Source organism: Strix uralensis, chromosome 31 (genome assembly GCF_047716275.1).
Source record: "Strix uralensis isolate ZFMK-TIS-50842 chromosome 31, bStrUra1, whole genome shotgun sequence".
Lineage (NCBI taxonomy): Eukaryota > Metazoa > Chordata > Aves > Strigiformes > Strigidae > Strix > Strix uralensis.
The window spans coordinates 1,975,298-1,994,725 of NC_134002.1; the positions used below are offsets into that span (position 1 = coordinate 1,975,298).

General features: G+C 50.8%; 1 protein-coding gene across 1 annotated transcript; it reads right to left on the reverse strand.

Moving 5' to 3' along the window:
- Positions 1-791: 791 nt before the first annotated feature.
- LOC141936059 (olfactory receptor 14J1-like) lies at positions 792-1,421 on the reverse strand. The gene has a single exon (XM_074852784.1). The coding sequence runs from the start codon at positions 1,419-1,421 to the stop codon at positions 792-794; it is 630 nt and encodes a 209-aa protein (XP_074708885.1).
- Positions 1,422-19,428: the final 18,007 nt, after the last annotated feature.

Here is a 19,428-nt window from a genome sequence, read left to right on the forward strand (position 1 = left end):
TGATGAAGGCCCTGGGCCACCCTCCTCGTCTGTCCATGCCACCAAGGGCACAGACCAGCCTCTTCTCTCCTGCACCTGCATGTCTTTGATCCCTTCCACAAGCCCTGGCTCTGCACCACAAATGCCCCGGTGTGAGTCCTCAACCTGTGTGGTCACTCAGTGTGAGTTATATGCTGATGGTGTTCTATCCCCAGTAATTTCCATCCCAGCCCAGCTCCCTCCAAGCTCTCCTACCTCCCCTGCCCTCTCTCCACCTCTCTCCCCAGCAAAGTCCAGTCTGGGCTGGTCCCAAGGCAGTGCCCACTGCAGGGTGCTCTGGGCACTCACCCCACAGCCTCAGCGCCTCTGAAGGGCACAGCATCTCCTCGGGGGCACAGAGGGGTCAGCCCCAGAGATGGGAAGCATCCATGGCACAAGGAGAAGGAGGTCAGGGGCACCCTGCATGCCCTGCTCTCCTCTCCAGCAGATCCTGAGGGGTCTGCAGTCACTCCGTGCCACCCTCTCCCCTCATAATAGTACTAGATGCCTGAGGCAGTAAAGGCAGAAAGTGTTTTCATTCCCGTTTATTCCTGCCCTAGTAAGGATGGATGCCAGAAGAACAGTTTGTGGGTGCATTTATTTTGCTTAAGGACACAGAGTGCCTGGCTCCTCCTTTACACAATGACCATGGGTCTGACAAGACAGGAGAATACTGATGTGGGAGGGAAAGACTAATGGAATTTCTTTGTAGAACACATAATCACAAAAGGAAAAAAATAAAAAAATAACTATATCAAGAAGGAAAGACATGCTTAGGTTGTCATACAGTGGGAGTAATTTGTAGAGAAATGAGAGTCTATGGCTGCCATAAAACGTCCAATCAGTTTCCTCAGGGCATCCTTGATCTCCTGGTTCCTCATGCTGTAGATGAGGGGGTTCAGTGTTGGAGGTACCACTGAGTACAGAACTGCAACCACCAGGTCCAGGGATGGGGATGAGACGGAGGGGGGCTTCAGGTAAGCAACCATGCCAGTGCTGATAAAGAGGGAGACCACGGCCAGGTGAGGGAGGCACGTGGAAAAGGCTTTGTGCCGTCCCTGCTCAGAGGGGATCCTCAGCACGGCCCTCAAGATCTGCACATAGGACACCACAAAGAAAACAAAACATCCAAATGTTAAACAGGCACTAAAAAGAAGCAGCCCAACTTCCCTGAGATAGGAGTCTGAGCAGGAGAGCTTGAGGATCTGGGGGATTTCACAGAAGAACTGGTCCAGGGCATTGCCTTGGCAGAGTGGTAGTGAAAATGTGTTGGCCGTGTGCAGGAGAGAATTGAGGAATCCAGTGCCCCAGGCAGGTGCTGCCATGTGCACACAAGCTCTGCTGCCCAGGAGGGTCCCGTAGTGCAGGGGTTTGCAGATGGCAACGTAGCGGTCGTAGGACATGATGGTGAGGAGAGAATACTCTGCTGTAGCACAGAAAAAGAAAAAAAAGAGCTCTGTGGCACATCCCAAGTAGGAGATGGCCCTGTTGTCCCAGAGGGAATTGTCCATGGCTTTGGGGAGAGTGGTGGAGATGGAGCCCAGGTCGAGGAGGGAGAGGTTGAGGAGGAAGAAGTACATGGGGGTGTGCAGGTGGTGGTCACAGGCGATGGCGGTGATGATGAAGCCGTTGCCCAGGAGGGCAGCCAGGTAGATGCCCAGGAAGAGCCCAAAGTGCAAGAGCTGCAGCTCCCGTGTGTCTGCGAATGCCAGGAGGAGGAACTCATTGATGGAGCTGCTGTTGGACATTTGTTCTCCCTGGGCATGGGGGAGTGTTGAAAAAAGAGAAAACATTGACAAGTTAGGGCAGATTTCTTTGAGTCAATCCTAAACATCCCCTGAAAATGACTTCTTTTTCTTTGGGGGAGCTTCATTTAACTCCTTTTTATGAGCTCAGGTTCGTGCTGCTGAGTGAGGGCACTTTCTTTGAAGAAGCAGAAGACAACATCTCTCGCATTGCTTTGAGATGGAACCCGGGGGAGCCCTGATCAACAAAAGCGCTCCCTGTACCCTCGTGCAGAGTCAGGAGAGCTGCTCTGTCCACAAGTGACCTGCTGGTCATCACACAGGAGCCCTGTGCTTATTACACTTATCTCTGCTGGAGGATAATCTCACTAGCACCGCATCTGAAGAAGAAACTGGGCTTTTGTGAGCTTAGAAGTCTCCAGTTTCAAAGTCCATTTCTCCAAACTCTTCTCTCCTTTCTCATGCAGTGAGAAGAGAATGATGAGGAGGGGTGGCCTGGCTCTTTGCTGCCTGGAGATACCCCTGCAGGAGCTATTTGTTTCTAAGTCTCCTCCCTGCCAGTGCTCACAACCCCCATCCCACCCGCTGTGTGCTCAGCTCTGCCCTGGAGACCCCTCCTGGCAGCAGGGCCCTGCCCAGGGGCATCTCCCTGTCAGCAGGTCCTAAGGACTAGGTCAGATAAGCACTGATACTGCAAGCAAAGGTGGTGCTGGTGCTGTCTGTAGGTAGAGGGGTGGGTGAAGGCACTTTATGTGGCTTCTAGCAGATCCGCTGATCCCCCCGTGTAACAGATCAGGAGTCACTGATTTATTCACTTTTGGCAGCATCTTTCCATTTCACTGAAAAGAAAGCTGAAATCACAGACCCTAGAAAGGTCTTAATCTTCCAGAAATCCCCTGCCTTTGATTCCTCTTGAAAAGCTGCCTGTGCCAGTGTCCTGGCAACAGCTTCACAAGACCCCTCCACAGCAGAAGGACCCTGTTCTGCCAGGGGTCTCTCCTTCCCCACACAGCTTCTCCCCACAGCGCCGTGGGCAGCTCCCCGGGCAGGCTGAGTGCTGACCCTGGCAGGCGGCAGAGTCCCTGCCCCAGCACACAGCCCCTGGGCTGCAGGGACCCTGCTCTCAAGGACAGCCCTGGGCACCCCTGGCTGCACCCGCGCCTGCACACCCCTGCAGCCGTCCCCGGGAGAAGGCAGCCGCCATGGCCTGTCCCTCTGACAGTGCAGCAGGGAAGCCCTGCTCTGGAGCACGGCCTCCTCCTCCTGCAGACACCAGGGACATTCCTGGTGGCTGTGCCGGCTTCACCACATCCCTCCACCACCTGCAGCTGCATTGCCCTGCACCCACAGACTTACTGTGTCAAGGGCTGCGAAGATTTCTCCTCCAGTGAGCTCTCAGCATCCTGCCACTGCCGTCTGCCTTTCCCTTCTCTGTGCCCGGCTCCTCTGCCCTCGGTGCCTGCAGGCAGTGCCCTCAGCCCTGCTGCGCTTTGCAGAGGAGCTGCTCCTGGGCAGAGCTGTCTCTCTGCAGCGCTGACCACTTGCCCTGAGCTCCCTCTGTCCCAGGAGCCCGGCCCAGCTCTGCAGCAGAGGACCAGCCCAAGGCATTTTAATGACACGCAGGTGGGTTTGGTGTTGAGTCCATGAAACTCAGGCAGTGATAGGAATTTGAAGATCCCTCTGAAGACATCCATGTCAGATGCAAAACAAAAGATCGTAGAGTGTTAATGGGTACCACTGAGGACCATTACTTACAAAGCCTCCCCAGGGGCTTGTTAAAGCAGAAAACTGAAGGCAGAGATGACAGGTAAACAAAGGCCATGTCAAGGGGGAACAAATTCTGAGTAAACCTGGATGTGTTACATTAAGCCTAATGCCGAGGTCTGATACCCAGCCCTTGGATCTCCCTTCACAGGGCAACATGTCCCTCACACAGAGCTCAGGGCTCTTCCTGGGGCAGTGTGATGTGGGGATGGGCAATGCCAAGGGCAGGACTATGGTCCAACACCTCCCAGGCTCTCGGGTGGGGCAGGGGAGGCCCTGAGACCCAGTGCTGGAAGGGGAAGGTGCTTCCTCATCAGCATCAGTGGCAGAGACAACAGCCAGAGCCAAGGGCAGAAAGAGCTCATCTCTGCTGGGGGATTTTCAGACTTTCCTCATCCCTCTATCGTCTCCACCACAGGCTGTCCCACCGTGTCCCACACCTGCACCTCTTTCTCTGCAGGCTGGAGATGTCCACCCGACTACCACACCTTGCTCTCACCTCAGCATCTCCCTTCCTTTACTGAGATCTCTCCATCCTCCCTGGCTGCTCCTTGAAACACAAAGCCTGGGGCTGCTCCAGTCTCCCTCTGGGTGACTTGTTACACCACAGCACTGCCCTTCGAGTGACATTTCTCTGTGTCCAGTCTGGGCCTCCCCAGATGCACTTTGTGTAATTATTTTTTCTCACGCTCTATCTTACTACAAAGAAAAGCTCCATCCTCCCTGAAATCCCCCCTCAGTCACTCTCAGGCTACTCCTATAGTGCCTGGAGCCTCCACACCACTGGGCCAAAGAACTCCAGGTCCCTCAGCCACACCACACAGCTCATGGGCACCAGGTCCCAAACCCCACCTTGTCAGACCTTCACTCAACGCTCTCCAGGTCCTCCCTACTTCTCCAAAATGGGGAGCCACAACCTGGGAGTCACCCATGTGTGTGGGGCCACACCAGTGCTGAGTGGAGGGGGATGGTAACTCAGGGTTTCAGGGTGGCCCACGCTCCTCCGAATGCAGCCCCGTAGGCAGCTGCCCTTGTTCATCGTGTCCATCCTCTCCTGGCTCGTAGGGCATCCCTGGCAGTGCCCAGGCCCTTCTCCTCAGAGTTGCTGCTCAGTTGGTCACATCCCAGTCTGTCCTGATGTACGAGGCTGTTCGCCCCCTGCTCCCAATGATGTAGGATTAGCCGCTTTTCCTTGTAAAACGTCAAGTTTGAGAAATCCCAGGTTTTGTCAAGGTTCCGATGGACTGTAGAAAAGTTTGTTCAGCTTTTAATATTTGTGTGCAGCTGGCTTATCTTGACTGGGGTGTCTCTCACAAGAGAACAGCATGAGGAGTTGCAGGGCGCTACAAATCCCCTCTGCTGGAGAAACTGTGGGGTCCTGGGGGTCTGGTACTGATAAGGCCATGGGGCTGGACCCTGAGGGGAAGATTCCCTTTATGGGAGAGAGCAGCAGGCATGTGTGGAGCTCTGCCTGGGGATGGAGGATGAGTCAGCTGTGAGCTGAAGGGTCATGGACAACACTGTGGTGGGTGGATATCTGCTATGGACCTCCAGATGAGGAAGAGGAAGTAGATGAAGCCTTCTGCAATCAACTGGAAGAAGCCCTGCACCTCATGGCACTCCTAAACTATCCCAATATTTGCTGAAGGGGCAACACAGCACAGTGAAAGTCATCCAGGAGGGTTTGGGAGTTAATTGACAACATCATCCTGACAAGGGTGACTGAGGAGCCAGTGAGGGGAGGTGTCCTGGAGGAAATCATACTTAGAAACGAAGAAGAGCTGGTCAGGGATGTAACATTCAGGGGTGAGAAAGTAGAGTTGAGGCTCTGAGAGAACAGAAGAAGGCAAAGAGCAGGACTTCAGTGAGCAGGCTTTGGCCTGCTGAGGAACCTGCTTGGCAGAATCCCACGGGATATGACACTGAAGAGAAGAGGCGAGAGGTGTTTGATGGTCAAGGATCTCCTCTTCAAGCTCCAGAACAGCACCACCAGACATGCAGGAATTGAGGCAGCACTGGAGAAGGCGCATATGGATGAGAAAGGAGCTCCTGACAAAAATAAGCATGAAGAGGCGGCACAGAGAATTTCAAATCTGGCTGCCTTCCAGCCTCAGATGTTCCATTACTCTCTGCTGGAGAAATAAATTTTTGTGTTTCCATGCATGTGTCTGTGAGTTTGTGTGTGTTTGTGTGTGTTAGGGCGTACTGGAGGGATGAGTGGATCCCAGGGCCAGCTATTGGACAGGTGGACAGTCTAAGATCAGCTCCTGGAGAGATCACCACTGGACAAGTGTCTACAGAGGCCGATGTTTTCCACTCCCACAGCCCAGCATACAAACAGCCCAAACTTGTTTCTCCTTTCTCCACTGACGGTGCTTGTGCTTGGCCAACAGATCCCCCGGGGTTCCTTCCAGGATTGGGTGACGGTGCATTTCCTTCCACCACAGCTCTTCCCTTGATGGTAATGGGGAGAGCGCTCACATTCCCCATGACCATGGAAGGGAGCAGACATAAGTTTGTAGCAATCAACTCTTAAATTTTGTCCCACTGAAGTCATTGACTGCTCGGCAGGGAACCTCTTCATCATGTCTGAGCTTAACCTTTGCTTTTCTTTTTCTTCCTTTTCCTTCCCAAATTCTTCTCTTTCATCATCCTCACACATTCCTCTACAAACAGCCCAACTCTGCTCTTTCCCCACTGCCCCTGACTTTGCTTGATTTGTGCCCTCCTAGAGTGTTTCTAAGAGGCTTGTTGTGTTGATTCCTGCCTTGGTCAGTACAAAACCAGCAACTCCTTTTATTAGCTGTGGTGTCCTGCAGTTTCTTATCCTGTGATCTTGTGTTGATGGCTCACCACAATCAGGGTGAGCCACCTGCACACAAACATGAACACCTCACAAAATGGAGCTTCAATCCAGGAGCCTTTGAGAAACTCTGGGATTTTGCCAACAGAATGTTTAAGTTTTAGAAGGAGAAGTGGCCATTCCTGCATTGGAGGGAAGAATAACCTCTATCGATTCCCAGGTGTAAGAAATCAAGAAAGGAAGGCAAGAGACCGGAATGGCTGAGTGGAGACCTGCTGGTCAAAGTAAAGGGAAGAAGGAAATGCACAGGCAGAGGCAGCAGGGACAGGCACCCTGGGACCAGTAGAGGAACGCTGCCCGGTTGTGTAGGGATGGTGTCAGGAAGGCCAAGGTGCAGCTGGAGCTGAACTTGGCAAGGGATAAGAAGAAGGGCTTCTACAGGTACATCAGCCTGAAAAGGAAAGTAAAAAACGTGTATCAACTCAGTTAATAAGAGTGGAACACTAGGAATAACGGACAGGGAGAAGGCTGAGGTACTCAGCAAGATTTTTGCCTCAGTCTTCTCTGGCAACCTCTCTTCCCACACCTCTCAAGTGGATGGACCACAAGGCAGGGACTGGGGGAGCAAAGTCCCTCCCACTGTAAGAGAAGATCAGGTTTGTGACCACCCAGGGAACTGAACATACATAAGTCTGTAGGACCTGACAAGATGCATCCCAGAGTCCTGAGGGAATTGGCTGATACTGTTACCAAGCCACTCTCCAGGATATTTGAAGTCCTGGCAGTCAGGGAAAATCCCCGGTGCCTGAAAAAAGGGAACTTTTTCACCCATTTTTGAAAAGGGTAGAAAGGAGGACCCTGGGAACTACCGACCTGTCAGCCTCACCTCTGTGCCTGGGAAGATCATGGAACAGATCCTCCTAGAAGCTGTGCTGAGGCACTTGGAGGACAGGGAAGTGATTTGAGACAGCATGGTTTCACCTTGGCTGACCTACCTTGTGTCCTTCTAAGATGGAGTGACAACATCAGTGGGCAAGGGAAGAGCTATGGATGTCGTCTAGCTGGGCTTCTGTAAACCTGTGACACAGTTCCCCACAACATGTCCAGCTGTCAGGGGTGCTCTGTCCACCCCTCATCACCACCCCGAGGTGCCTCGGCCCTTCCATGTACAGCTGCCCCATGCAGGAAGCTGGACTGATGCCAGGGAAAGTGGCTGAATCCATGCTGGATGTGGGGGTGACTCTGTGCCGGGGCTGGGCTTGTGGCCAGGGATGGTGTTTCTGCTAAGCCTGGCTTTGCCCTGGGTGCTCTTGAGGTGGGTGCTGGGCCTATGCAAGGAGGAGTCCTGGGAGGGATAAATCTTGCCTTCAACTTCTCCAGCTTCACCCAGCACTCACCACAGAAGATGAAGGTCGCAGTGCTCACCATGGCCCTGCTCTTCCCCATCCTGCTGTGTACCCCAGAAGATGCTCAGGGGAGTCCCCAATGCCATGGGAAGGGGCTTAAGGCTGGGGATGGGTCTTGGCTGCAGGACATCAGCTCTCCTGCAGAACGAAGTTGTAGTGATGAACACGAAATCCGTTGCCTTGGCCTCTCCCTTTCCCAAGCCAGGGGCTCCTGCAGGCTCCCCTGCACCTCCAGCCCCCAGCAATGCAGCTTTCTCCCCTCCACAATTCCATCTCTTCCCCCCCTTCCTCCACAATTAATGTTCTTGTCCCCACAGCCCAAGTTCTTGTTGGAATTGTTGGACCCGTCTCTTCCCTGAGAGGATCCCCACAGATTTCTTGTCCTGATGCCCCCATCTGCACCACTTTTATGTCTCCTTATCTCTTTGTTTTGGTCCCTTCAGACATCTCATCCCTGGGATCTCTTTCATTTCCTATCTAGGGTGCCCAAATCCCCTCCCTTTGATCCCTCCCAATGCCTTTCTTTCCATCTTCCCCCTCAGTCTTTTGCACTGCAGTAGTGTCCCCAGATCCCCTTCCTTGAACCCCCACTCCCAAACACTCTTCCAATCCTGTCGTTTTTGTCCTCTGCAGTCCTCTTCCTTCTGACCCCACCAACCACTGTGCTTGAAGTCTCTGTGTCTCCTCCACTTGAATTCCTTTAATCCTCACTTGCATTCGACACAGTCCTGTCCCTGCAATACCCCCAGCCCAGTACCCTGGTGTCCACTAATTCACCCCAGTGCCCTGTCTTTGGGTCTCCCCCCACCTCAACCCCATCCTCTCTGAAGGACATGAATTCCTCACTCTCTCCTTGTCTCCATCCCCACCCCTGGTCCTTGCATGGTCAGGTATTGTAGGTGACACTTGGAGGAATGGGGCCAGGCAGAGCAGAAGGGATTTTCCTGCTCAGACCAGGGGGAAGCCATAGGCCTGTGGGGACTGGGGACACCTGTGTCTCACCCCAGCCCCACCACGATCCACTCCAGACCACCCCTTTGCTCTTCTTCCCTAGGCATTCTTCGAAGTAAGTGCAGGTTATGACGTGGTGGTAAGTAGTGGGGTGGACTTGGAGGGCATCCAGTCTGGGGAACTGGAGGGCACTTTGGTCCTCCCATCCCTTGCTGGTACTGGGGACATGCCAGAGACCAGTGAGGTCTCATGGTCTTTCTAACAGGGTGTATTTAAGAAGGTAGGTACCATGATATCTGCTGGCCTCAGACCCTCCCCTCCCATGGCCAGGACACTCCAGGGCATCCAGTGTGCCCCAGTAAAACCCTGGGCTTTACCACCTAACCCTCCAAAGCCCTCGTTCCCATACTCTGATTCCGTCACCCGTGCTTTTGATCCTGGAGCAGCAAGCTGTGCAGATCCCACCTGTTGAAGTGTTATTTCATTTTGCTCCTGTGAGCTCTTTCAGTGTTTTCTTACAAGGAAAACAATTGTAGTCATCACTTCTACTGCCCCGAAAAGAGGATGTCCACACGGGCACTTGTTGCTGCAGTTTTGTATGAAGGTCAGGACATGCAGATGGCCCGATCACCATTGGAAGGGTGAGGGTTTGATTGTCTTTTACAATCAAATTTAACTTACGACCAAGGGATACACTCAGCCCAACATGGAGCACAGCCCAGGCCTGGGTCTACTCAGGTTTACTGTTATGAGGATCACTGACTCCTCAATGCACGGTGATCTTCTGGTCAGGATCAATGAACCTCCTGATGAAGGACAGCAGGAGGATGAAGTGTCCTTTAGACAGCTGGAGAACGGACACCAATTTAGGCCCTGGTAACCAGTGGGGACTGTGAAGACCATGGACCTCTGCTAGGTGGCCTTGGTTGAAGGGAAGGTGGAAAATAATCCCCGACTCAACATGGGGGAATGCCCTCCTGGACTTGTTTTTCACAAGAAGACAGGGCAGGACTGGTGGAAGATGTGGAGGGCAGCTGTGGCTACAGTGCAAGTGAAGGTGGCAGGGTTGAAAACCCTGAGGGGAGTCAACAAGAGAAATTGTAACAGTGCTGAGAGGAAGGATCACCTCCACCAACCTGCTGGCAGTGCTCTTCCTAATGCAGCCCAGAAAGCCACTGGCCACCTGTGCTGCAAAGTTGCAAAGCCTGGAGAAGAGACGGCTTTGGGGAGACCTAATAACAGCCTTCCCATATCTTCTTGGGTGTCCTCATGGAAATGCAGCCAGGCTCTTCACTATTGTGCATGGTGAGAGGATGGGGGCCAATGGGCATCAGCTGAAACAAGGGAGGAAAAACTTTCTGCTCATCAAGACGGTCAAGCACTGGAGCAGATTTCCCAGAGAGCTTGTGTCATCTCCATCCTTGGAGCTTTTCAAGCTGAAAATGAATGGAGCCCTGAGCAACCTGCCATGACCCAGAGGTGACACTACCTTGAGCAGGAAGTTGGACTAGAGATCTCCTCAGATCCCTTCCAGCATGAATGATTCTGCATTTTGATCCACCATGGATCTTTCCTTCATGATGGGAGGGAAATCACTCAGGTTCCTGGTGGCCACAGAAGTCAATGAGAAAGTTTGCTCAGATGATCTGTGAATTTTTTGATGCAGGCATGCTTGGCAGGTACCTCCAAACAGTCCTGATCTTTTCCATTGCTTCACCTTTTCTTGTCTTTTCCTACTCAAAATTTCTTCCCCTTGACCATCCTTGCACCCTCCAGTGCAAATAGCCCATCTCTATTTACCTTTTCCTCTTTGGTCCTGGTTTGGCTTCCTTTGTAATTTCATTTGGTGTTTCTGAACTTGTCACCATGGGAATGTGTACCTTGGTGAACAGCATCATTAAATAGGTGCCTCCTGTTATTATCTGTTATGTCCTGCAATTCCTTATGCTCCTATTGTGTCAGTCACCCCATGTCAGGGTGAGCCATCTGCAGGCACACATCACCAGCTGGCCCAATGGAGCTTCATTCCTGGGGAAGCCTGAAAATCTCTGGGGTTCAGTCAGTAGAAACCTCATGAAGCTTTACAAGGCCAAGTGGCCAGTCCTGCATTTGGGGACAGAATAACCTCATAGAATGGGGCATGCGGGGACCTGACTGGCAGAGGAGTGACCCTGAGGAGAAGGGCCTGGGCATCACTAGGGATGCCATGCAAGGCAGAGGTGCATGTCACCGTGAGTAAGGCCAGCTGCCTGTGGGGCTGCGTTAGGGGGCATGTGGCCAACTCAGACAAGGGAGTGATCATCAGCACTGTGGTGGCCACATCATGACTAGTGTGTCTGGGTGTGGGGCTCCCTGTTCTGAAGGAATGAGGAGGAACTGGAGAGGCTCCAGAGCAGATCTGCCAGGACGGGGTTTGGGGACTTTGTGGAGAGGCTGAGAAACCTGGGCTTCTTTAGCCTGGTGAGGTGGAGCCTCAGGGCACTGTACAAATAACCTGCAACTGCTTGAAGGGGGGTTTCTGAGATGATGGAGCATTTCTTGGTAGTCGGAAGAGAAGGAAATCTCAACAAAATGTATCTTGGAAGGTTCAGACTGCATTTGAAGAAGAAGCTATCTCACTCAAATGGTAGCATTTTGGTGCAAGAGATCACCCCGAGGGAGTCAGGATCAGCCCATGGCTTTGTCTTTCAAGGAACAGGCGGTGAGGGTGGAGAGAAATCAGTGAAGGTGTGGAAATGCTGAGGTAGGAGCTAGGTGGGAAAGCAAGATGGGTGTCTGCAGCCTGGAGGGAAAGAGGTGCAGGCATGGGACAGTGTAGGACAGCCTGCAGTTGAGATGGCCAAGGGCTCTGGCAAGGCTAAAAGGCCCAACAGGACCAAGGTCTTTCTCCCCATGGCTATGGCAGTTGACTCTGTCACTGAGGCCTAACAGGAAAAAAATTATTTTGAGGCTCTGGACTTCATTTACTCTTCACCATTGCTTGGGGAAGCCGGGAGGTGTTGTGCAGTTTTCCTACACTTGGCATTGCTCACCCTCACACCCCACTGCCCCCAGGAAGAACCCTGAGCCACACATGAGGGGCAGCATCTCCTTCCCAGGGCCTGAGGGTCAGGGCTTGGCCTTTCTGCTTCATAAAACAAACCAAGGGGTTTCTCAGCATTACAGCCACCTGCAGGGTGCCTTTGCCTACCTGCAATCACAGCCTCCAATTATCTGCTCTAACGAGTCCCTGGAGAGGCTTTGTCAGTAGTGGCCCTCAGTGGGGCCAATCAGTGCTTCAAGGTACTTGAGCTTTGCTGCTGACTTTGACTTCTTGAGTACTTTGCTCAGTCTCCTCTCAGTATCTGAGGTTCATGGACTCAGGGCCAAATACACCATGGGGTTCATTAAAATAAAGGAAACCCTAACGAGCTATTTCTCTTCCTTTAGTTTTCTTCAAGTCTTCAGGACTTGTACAGCTCATTGGAGTCATTTCACAGTGTAGTTAAGCAGGAAGATTTCAAAGAGGATCTAATAAAAATTATTTTTTATTATAACGGTTATTTTTATTTACTTTTCAGATTAGAGAAGAGGTGATAGAAGCCTTCTGCAATTGATATTGATGCAGAGGGTCTCCTCAGGAGCTCTGCACAGGTAGCAGAAGCAGCCCCTTGAGGTCTGGCACTGTCTGGACAACCTTGCTCCTCACCTCCCCAGCCTCACCATTTCTGTCATTGGCCAGCTGGGATTTACATCCCTTTTCCTTACATCCGACTTCTCCACTGCAGTCTGCAGCGGGAGGTTACAGCTCCATTGCACCATCTCCCACCTGCTCTCCTTAGAGAACTGGTTGCACACAGGCACAGAAGAATTTTTCCTATTTGCAAGCAAAAAACAGTGAAGCACGATCAAGTTTTATAAACAATAAATCACACTCCTCAACCATATCCTAAGTACACGATATCTCTAATGAGGTCGTCTTTCAACAATGGATAATCTTGGGGGATAGTATTTTAGCTACATAGGTACAAAAAGGTAGATATAAACATAATGAAAGATTTGGTTAAAGAGACAATTAGACTATTGAGAGACAGGCAAGGTTTGAGTCCCTGAAGCTCAAAGCAGCAGCACAGGTGAGAGGTGTCTGAATGAACAAAGAGTAATGGAAGGAGAAAACTGCAGTTCTGGGCCCCACAATTTAAGAAGGGTGTTAAAGTCCTTGAATGAATCCAGAGGGGGGCAACAAAACCTCTGAAAGTTCTGGGAGGAATGTCCTGTGAGGAACAGCTGAGGACTTGGTGTTTGTCTAGTTTGGAGAAAAGGATGTTTAGGGGTGACCTCATGGCTCTCTGCAGCTTCCTGAGGAGGGGATGTGGAGATGGAGGTGCTGAGCTCTTGTCATGGTATCCAGTGACAGCACGTGTGGGAATGGTTCAAAGCTGCATCAGGGGAGGTACAAACTTGGCATCAGGAAACATTTCTTTACCAAGAGGGCAGTGGAACACTGGAACAGGCTTCCTAGAGAGGTGGTTGATACCCCAAGCCTGTCAGTGTCTAAGAGGCATTTGGACAATGCCCTTAATGACATGATTTAGCTTTTGGTCCACCCTGAAGTGGTCCCGTATTTGGAGTAGATGGTCATTGCAGGTCGTTCCAACGGAACTATCCTATCCTATCCTATCCTATCCTATCCTATCCTATCCTATCCTATCCTATCCTATCCTATCCTATCCTATCCTATCCTATCCTATATTCCTGTACAGGGTGGATCCCTCCAGCAGCTGGGCTCGGACACTCACTCTCCTCAGCAGCTGCCCCTGGATACCAGCCTCCCCTGTTGCAGGCACCTGGACATACAAGCCCTCGAGGCCAGAGCCCCGTTCCAGATGCTGGCACAGACCACCCCAGTCACACACAGACGCTTAAGTTCACTCACTCCAGTCTCTCAGTTGCTGGCACTAATGACATATTGGCTGTCTGACCCCCTGCTCCTGCTCCAGTTGCTGCACTCACACCACCATGCTCACATGTTCACGCAGAAGAGAGATTCCCTCACACAAGAAACTGTTAGAAATTAAGTGTAATGAGAAGACAGGACAGGCTGCCCTTGTTGGGGTTCTCCCCTAAACATCCCATAATAAGTCCTGTGCAATCCAAAAATGCTCTTGCCCTGCATCCCATCATGTGTCCCACACCCCTAGGCAACAATCCCCTCAGTCCAAATGCTGACCCAGAGCTGCTCTCAGTGGCTCATCCTGACGGGTTTCACCCCTGGACAAGGGGGCTGGTGGCTCTCCCAGGGCAGCCCTGGAAGGAGCTGGGACAAGACGTTCATTCCTCAGGAGCCTGTAAATTGGGATCCCACCTGCCCCTGTGCCTCGGGGCTCTTCTCGGTTTGTGGAGATGGGCTTCTGATGAGCTGGTGGCTCTGCTGTGATGGGCCTGGGAGCAGCTGGGGCAGGGTGTTAACTGAGTTACTCCTTCTGCCATTGTTGGTGCCACCTCTGTGTGTGCAGATGAGCTTCTTCTCACTTCACCTGACACAGTCCAACAAGAACAGAAATCTCCTGAGGCATCTGTATTTGGAGGTGACACACCTGTGCACTGGTGTTATTTAACAGATGAGAGCAGATCACTGGAATTGCTGTCCAGAAATGCACCATGATTAGGGGAAAAGCTGTAGTGTCGCACGGGCAATGGCTTCGTTCAGGGCCAGGATCACCGTCTTGTTTCTAAGTCTGTAGATGAGCGGATTTAAGAATGGGTACAGGACAGTGTTCAGCAAAGCTACAGATCTGTTTGTCTCCAAGGAAACATCTTGTGAAGGACGCACATAGAGAGCAATGCAGCTCCCATATGCAATGGCCAAGGTGGTGAGATGGGAAGAACACGTAGGAAAAGCTTTTTTCCTCGCAGAGGCTGCTGGAAGGTGTAGAATACAGAAAAGGATGCGCATGTAAAATGCCAGAGTTAAACATAAGGGAGCCAGTCGGCCAACTGATATTAAACCAGAGTCTGTTTTCCACAGCAGGCTGCTGTCAGAGCAGGACAACTTGAATAAGGGTCAGTTGTCACAAAGGAAATGGTGGATCTTGTTGGAGCCACAGCAAGTCAGCTGGTAGAGGAGGAGCAGACGGTAACTCGAGAGTGTGATGCCCATGACTCAGCAGCAGCAGCCAGGTGGATGCAGAGCTGAGGCTTCATGATGGCGGCGTAACACAAAGGCTGGCAGAGAGCAACGTAGCGGTCAAAGGACATGACAGCAAGGAGAACCGACTCTGTACAGCCCAGGGCAAAATAGAAATAGGATTGGGCAAAGCACCTCCTTTGCTGCTGCTGACTCTCTTCTGTGATGTTTCCAGCAATAGAGGGGAGGCTGACAGGCTGCTAGTTCCCAGGGTCCTCCTTTCTACCTTTCTAAAAAATGGGTGCAATGGTTCACTTTTTCCAGGCACCAGAGATTTCCCCTGACTGCCAAAACTTTTCAAATATCATGGAGAGTGGCTTGGCAACTACATCAGCCAATTCCCTCAGGACTCTGGGATGGAGCTCGTCATGTCCCACAAACTTATGTATGTTCAGTTCCCCAGGTGGTCCTGAACCTGATCTTCTCTTACAGTGGGAGGGACTTTACCCCCCCAGTCCCTGTCTTGTGGTCCATCCACTCGAGAGGTGTGGGAAGAGACGCTGCCAGAGAAGACTTAGAAAGTAATATTGTTGAGTACCTCAGACTTCTCCTTCTCCACTGTTACTAGTTTGCCAGTTTTGCTAATCAGGAGGATACAGTTTTTTTGATCTTCCTTTTCAGGCTGATGTACCTGTAGAAGCCCTTCTTATTATTCTTTGCATCCTTTGCCAAGTTCAGCTCCAGCTGCACCTTGGCCTTCCTGACCCCATCCCTACACAACCCAGCAGTGTCTCTTTACTCGTCCCAGGTACCTCTCCCTGCTGCCACTGCCTGTGCGTTTCCTTCTTGCCCTTTACTTTAACCAGCAGGTCTCCACTCAACCATACCGGTCTCTTGCCTTCCTTGTCTGATTTCTTACACCTGGGGATCAATAGAGGTTATTCTTCCCCCTGATGCAGGACTGGTCACTTCTTGAAAAACTTCAGAAGCTTCAGTTTGCTGAGTCCCAGAGTTTCTCAAAGGATCCTGGACTGAAGCTCCATCTTGCGAGCTGTTCATGTTTGTGTGCAGGTGGCTCACCCCGATTGCGGTGAGGCATCAACACAAGATCACAGGATAAGAAACTGCGGGACACCACAGCTAATAGAAGGAGTTGCTGCTTTTGTACTGACCAAGGGAGGAATCAACACGACAGGCCTCTTAGAAACACTCCAGGACGGCAGAAAACCAGCAAAGCCAGAGTCAGTGGGGAAAAAGCAGAGTTGGGCTGTTTGTAGAGGAATGTATGAGGGTGATCAATGAGAAGAACATGGGAGGGAAAAGAAGGAAAAAGAAAAGCAAAGGTTAAGCTCAGACATGATGATGCCTGCATCAGAGGTTCCCTGCCAAGCAGCCCTGTGCCAGTGACTTCAATGGGACAAAAAGCCACATCTGATCACTCCAAACTTATGTCTGCTCCCTTCCATGGTCAGGGGGAACGTGAGCGCTCTCCCAATCATCATCAAGGAAAGAGCTGTGGTGGAAGGAAATGCACCATCACCCATCCTGGAAGGGACCTCGGGAGGTCTGTAGGCCAAGCACAACCACTGTGAGTGGAGAAAGGAGAAACGAGGTTTGGACTGTTTGTATGCTGGGCTGTGGGAGTGGAAAAAAAGTCTATAGTGTCTCTATAGACACATGTCCAGTAGTGATCTCTCCAGGAGCCAATCTTAGACTCTCCAACTTTCCAGGAGCTGGCCCTGGGTTCTCCTCATCCCTCCAGTACCCCCCCACACAAACACACAAAGACACAAATATCTCTCTCCAGCACAGTCACAGAACCACTGAGGCTGGAAGGCAGCCAGCTTCCACCTTCTCTGTGCTGCCTCTTCAAGCTTCATTTTTATCAGGAACTTCTTCCTCATACATACCAGCCTCCTTCTATGTTGCTTGACTTCCTGCATGTCTGGGTGTGCTGTTCCAGAGCTTGAAGAGGAGACCCTTGACGCTCAAACAGCTCTCCCCTCTTCTCTTCAGTGTCGTATCCCCTGGGATTCTTCCAAGCGGCTTCCTCAGCAGGCCAGAGCCTGCTCTACTGAAGTCCTGCTCTTGGTCTTCTTCCCTTCTCTCAGGAGCCTCAGCTCTACTTTCTCACTCCTGACTGTTACATCCCTGACCAGCTCCTCCTTGTTCCTAAGTATGATTTCCTGCAGGACACCTCCCCTCACTGGCTCCTCTCTCACACTTGTCAGGACGATGTTGCCAACTCCAGAACCTCCTGGATGACTTTCACTTTGTTATGTTGCCCCTTCAGCAAATATCGGGATAGTTTTGGTCTGCCATGAGGACCAGGGCTCATTCCCGTTGAATGAAGCTTCTTCATCTACTTCCTCTTCCTCATCAGGGGGTCTACAGCAGACATCCACCCACCACAGTGTTGTTGCCATAAAGCTGGTATGAGAAAACCCTCTAAGACTCAATGTGAGTTTTAGAAAGCAGCACTCTTTATTTCAGCACAGAGTGCACAGGGGAGAGCTCCTCCTGAAGTGTGGGCGACAATTGTCTCCAAAGCAAAAACATATATAGTAACCAATCATCCGTATTCAACATGATTCTGAGAAATTGTTAACATATTCAACACTTTTCCTGGAACTCATTAATATATGTAAATGTCCTTCTCGCATGCGCACTTAAGATCTTAGGTGGTCTTCAGGGGCCCTCTGGTGGTCTCCGATAGTCATCACGGTGCTCGCTGGCTGACCCTTTTCCTTGCACATGCTCGATTTCTACTTGGCTAATTCCCATCTTCTTGCTTAACTCGTACCAGTTCTGTCCAGAACAATTCTTTCTTCTCGCAGGTCACCTGAGCCAGGACCTGCCACTAAGATTCATTTTTTTCTTCTCTTCTAAACCTCCAAGTTAATCTGTTACAAGTATTTCATAATTTAAATTTTCCACTAACTACTACATATAGAAGATGTTTAAATTACAATTTTTACTTTAAAATTTTTTTTATAAAGACCTTTTATTTTACTGTATTGATTACTGATTTGATTTTATATATATATATTTATGAATATCTATCTTCATTACTGTCATTAATCACATTTATTCATTTGATTTCTTGATCCCTAAATCAGGATAGTGAAGGTAAGGGGATTTCAAGCAGCACTGTTGGTGCATAACAAGTTTCCTTAGTTACCTAAGACCTAAATAAATATTATAACCAACACATATGGTTCCTAAAGCTCATCTAGTTTCTACGATTGAGTTTCACATCACACAACCTTCTAACACTCTATCTCTACTACTTTTAAATCTAGTGCTTTTTATATCAGTCTTGCCCATGACCTTTCAGCTCTCAGCTGACTCATCCTCCATCCCCAGGCAGAGCTCCACACGTTCCTGCTGCTCTCCTCCAAAAAGCGCAACTTCCACTCTGGGTCCATCCCCATGGCCTTATCAGTACCAGACCCCCAGAACCCCACAGTTTCTCCAGCAGAGGGGATTTAGCACTCTGCAATGCCTTATGCTGTTCTCTTGTGAGAAAGACTTCAGGATGTTCTATTAAAAGCTTAGGTAGCGCAAGCACTTTCTATATACTAAATTCTGTTAATCTCGCAAAACACCTGTGTTTAGTCAATTAATCATCCTTTGTTCAGTCTGTGTCTATGTGATTAGCTTGACTGGGTTTTAAACCAGTTTTGGGTTGGGACTATACAAGAAGCAGGCTAAGAACACTTTTCAGGCCTGTGGAGCAGCATTCTGGTTACATTGGTAATATTACAAGATCGCTAAGTCCTGAACACATTTCACTAGGCCTTAAAATCTATTTCAGATATACCAGAGGTTATATTTAAAATTCTTCTACAATGGTGACACTCAAAGGGTTGCGGTCAGTGGCTCAATGTCCAAGTCGTGATCAGTGATGAGTTGTGTCCTCAGGGGTTGGGCTTGGGACTGGCACTGTTTTACATCTTTGTTGGCAACATGGACAGCGGGATCGAGTGCACCCTCAGCAAGTCTGACAATGACATCAAGCTGTGTGGTATGGTCAACACGCTGGAGGGAAGGGATGTGCCATCCAGAGGGACCTGGACAGGCTGGAGAGGTGGGCCTGTGCAAACCTCACGGAGTTCAACAAGGGCAAGTACAAGGTCCTGCACATGGATTGGGGTAATCTTAAGCACAAATAGAGACTGGGCAAAGAGTGGATTGAGAGCCCTGTGCAGAAGGACTTGGGGGGTTTGGCAGATGGAAAAATGACTGTGAGCCAGCAATGTGTGCTTGCAGCCCAGAAAGCCAACTGAGCCCTGGGCTGCATCAAGAGAAGTGTGGCCAGCAGGTCAAGGGACAGGATTCTGTCCATCTACTCCTCTCTTGTGAGACCCCACCTGCAGTGCTGTGTCCAGCTCTGGGGCTCCCAGCGTAAGAAGGACACAGACCTGCCCAAGCGGGTCCAGAAGAGGCCACAAAGATAATCAGAGGGCTGGAGCACCTCCCCTGTGAGGACAGGCTGAGAGAACTGGGGGTGTTCATCCTCTAGAAGAGAAGTCTCCAGGTAGGACTTATAGTGGCCTCCCAGTACTTCAAGGGGGCTACAGGAAAGCTGGGGAGGGACTCTATCAGGGATTGTAGGGATGGGATGAGGGTTAA

Bases quoted from the DNA above. Each gene is read 5' to 3' on its own strand.
- LOC141936059 (XM_074852784.1), bottom strand. From the start codon at position 1,421: ATGTCCTACGACCGCTACGTTGCCATCTGCAAACCCCTGCACTACGGG.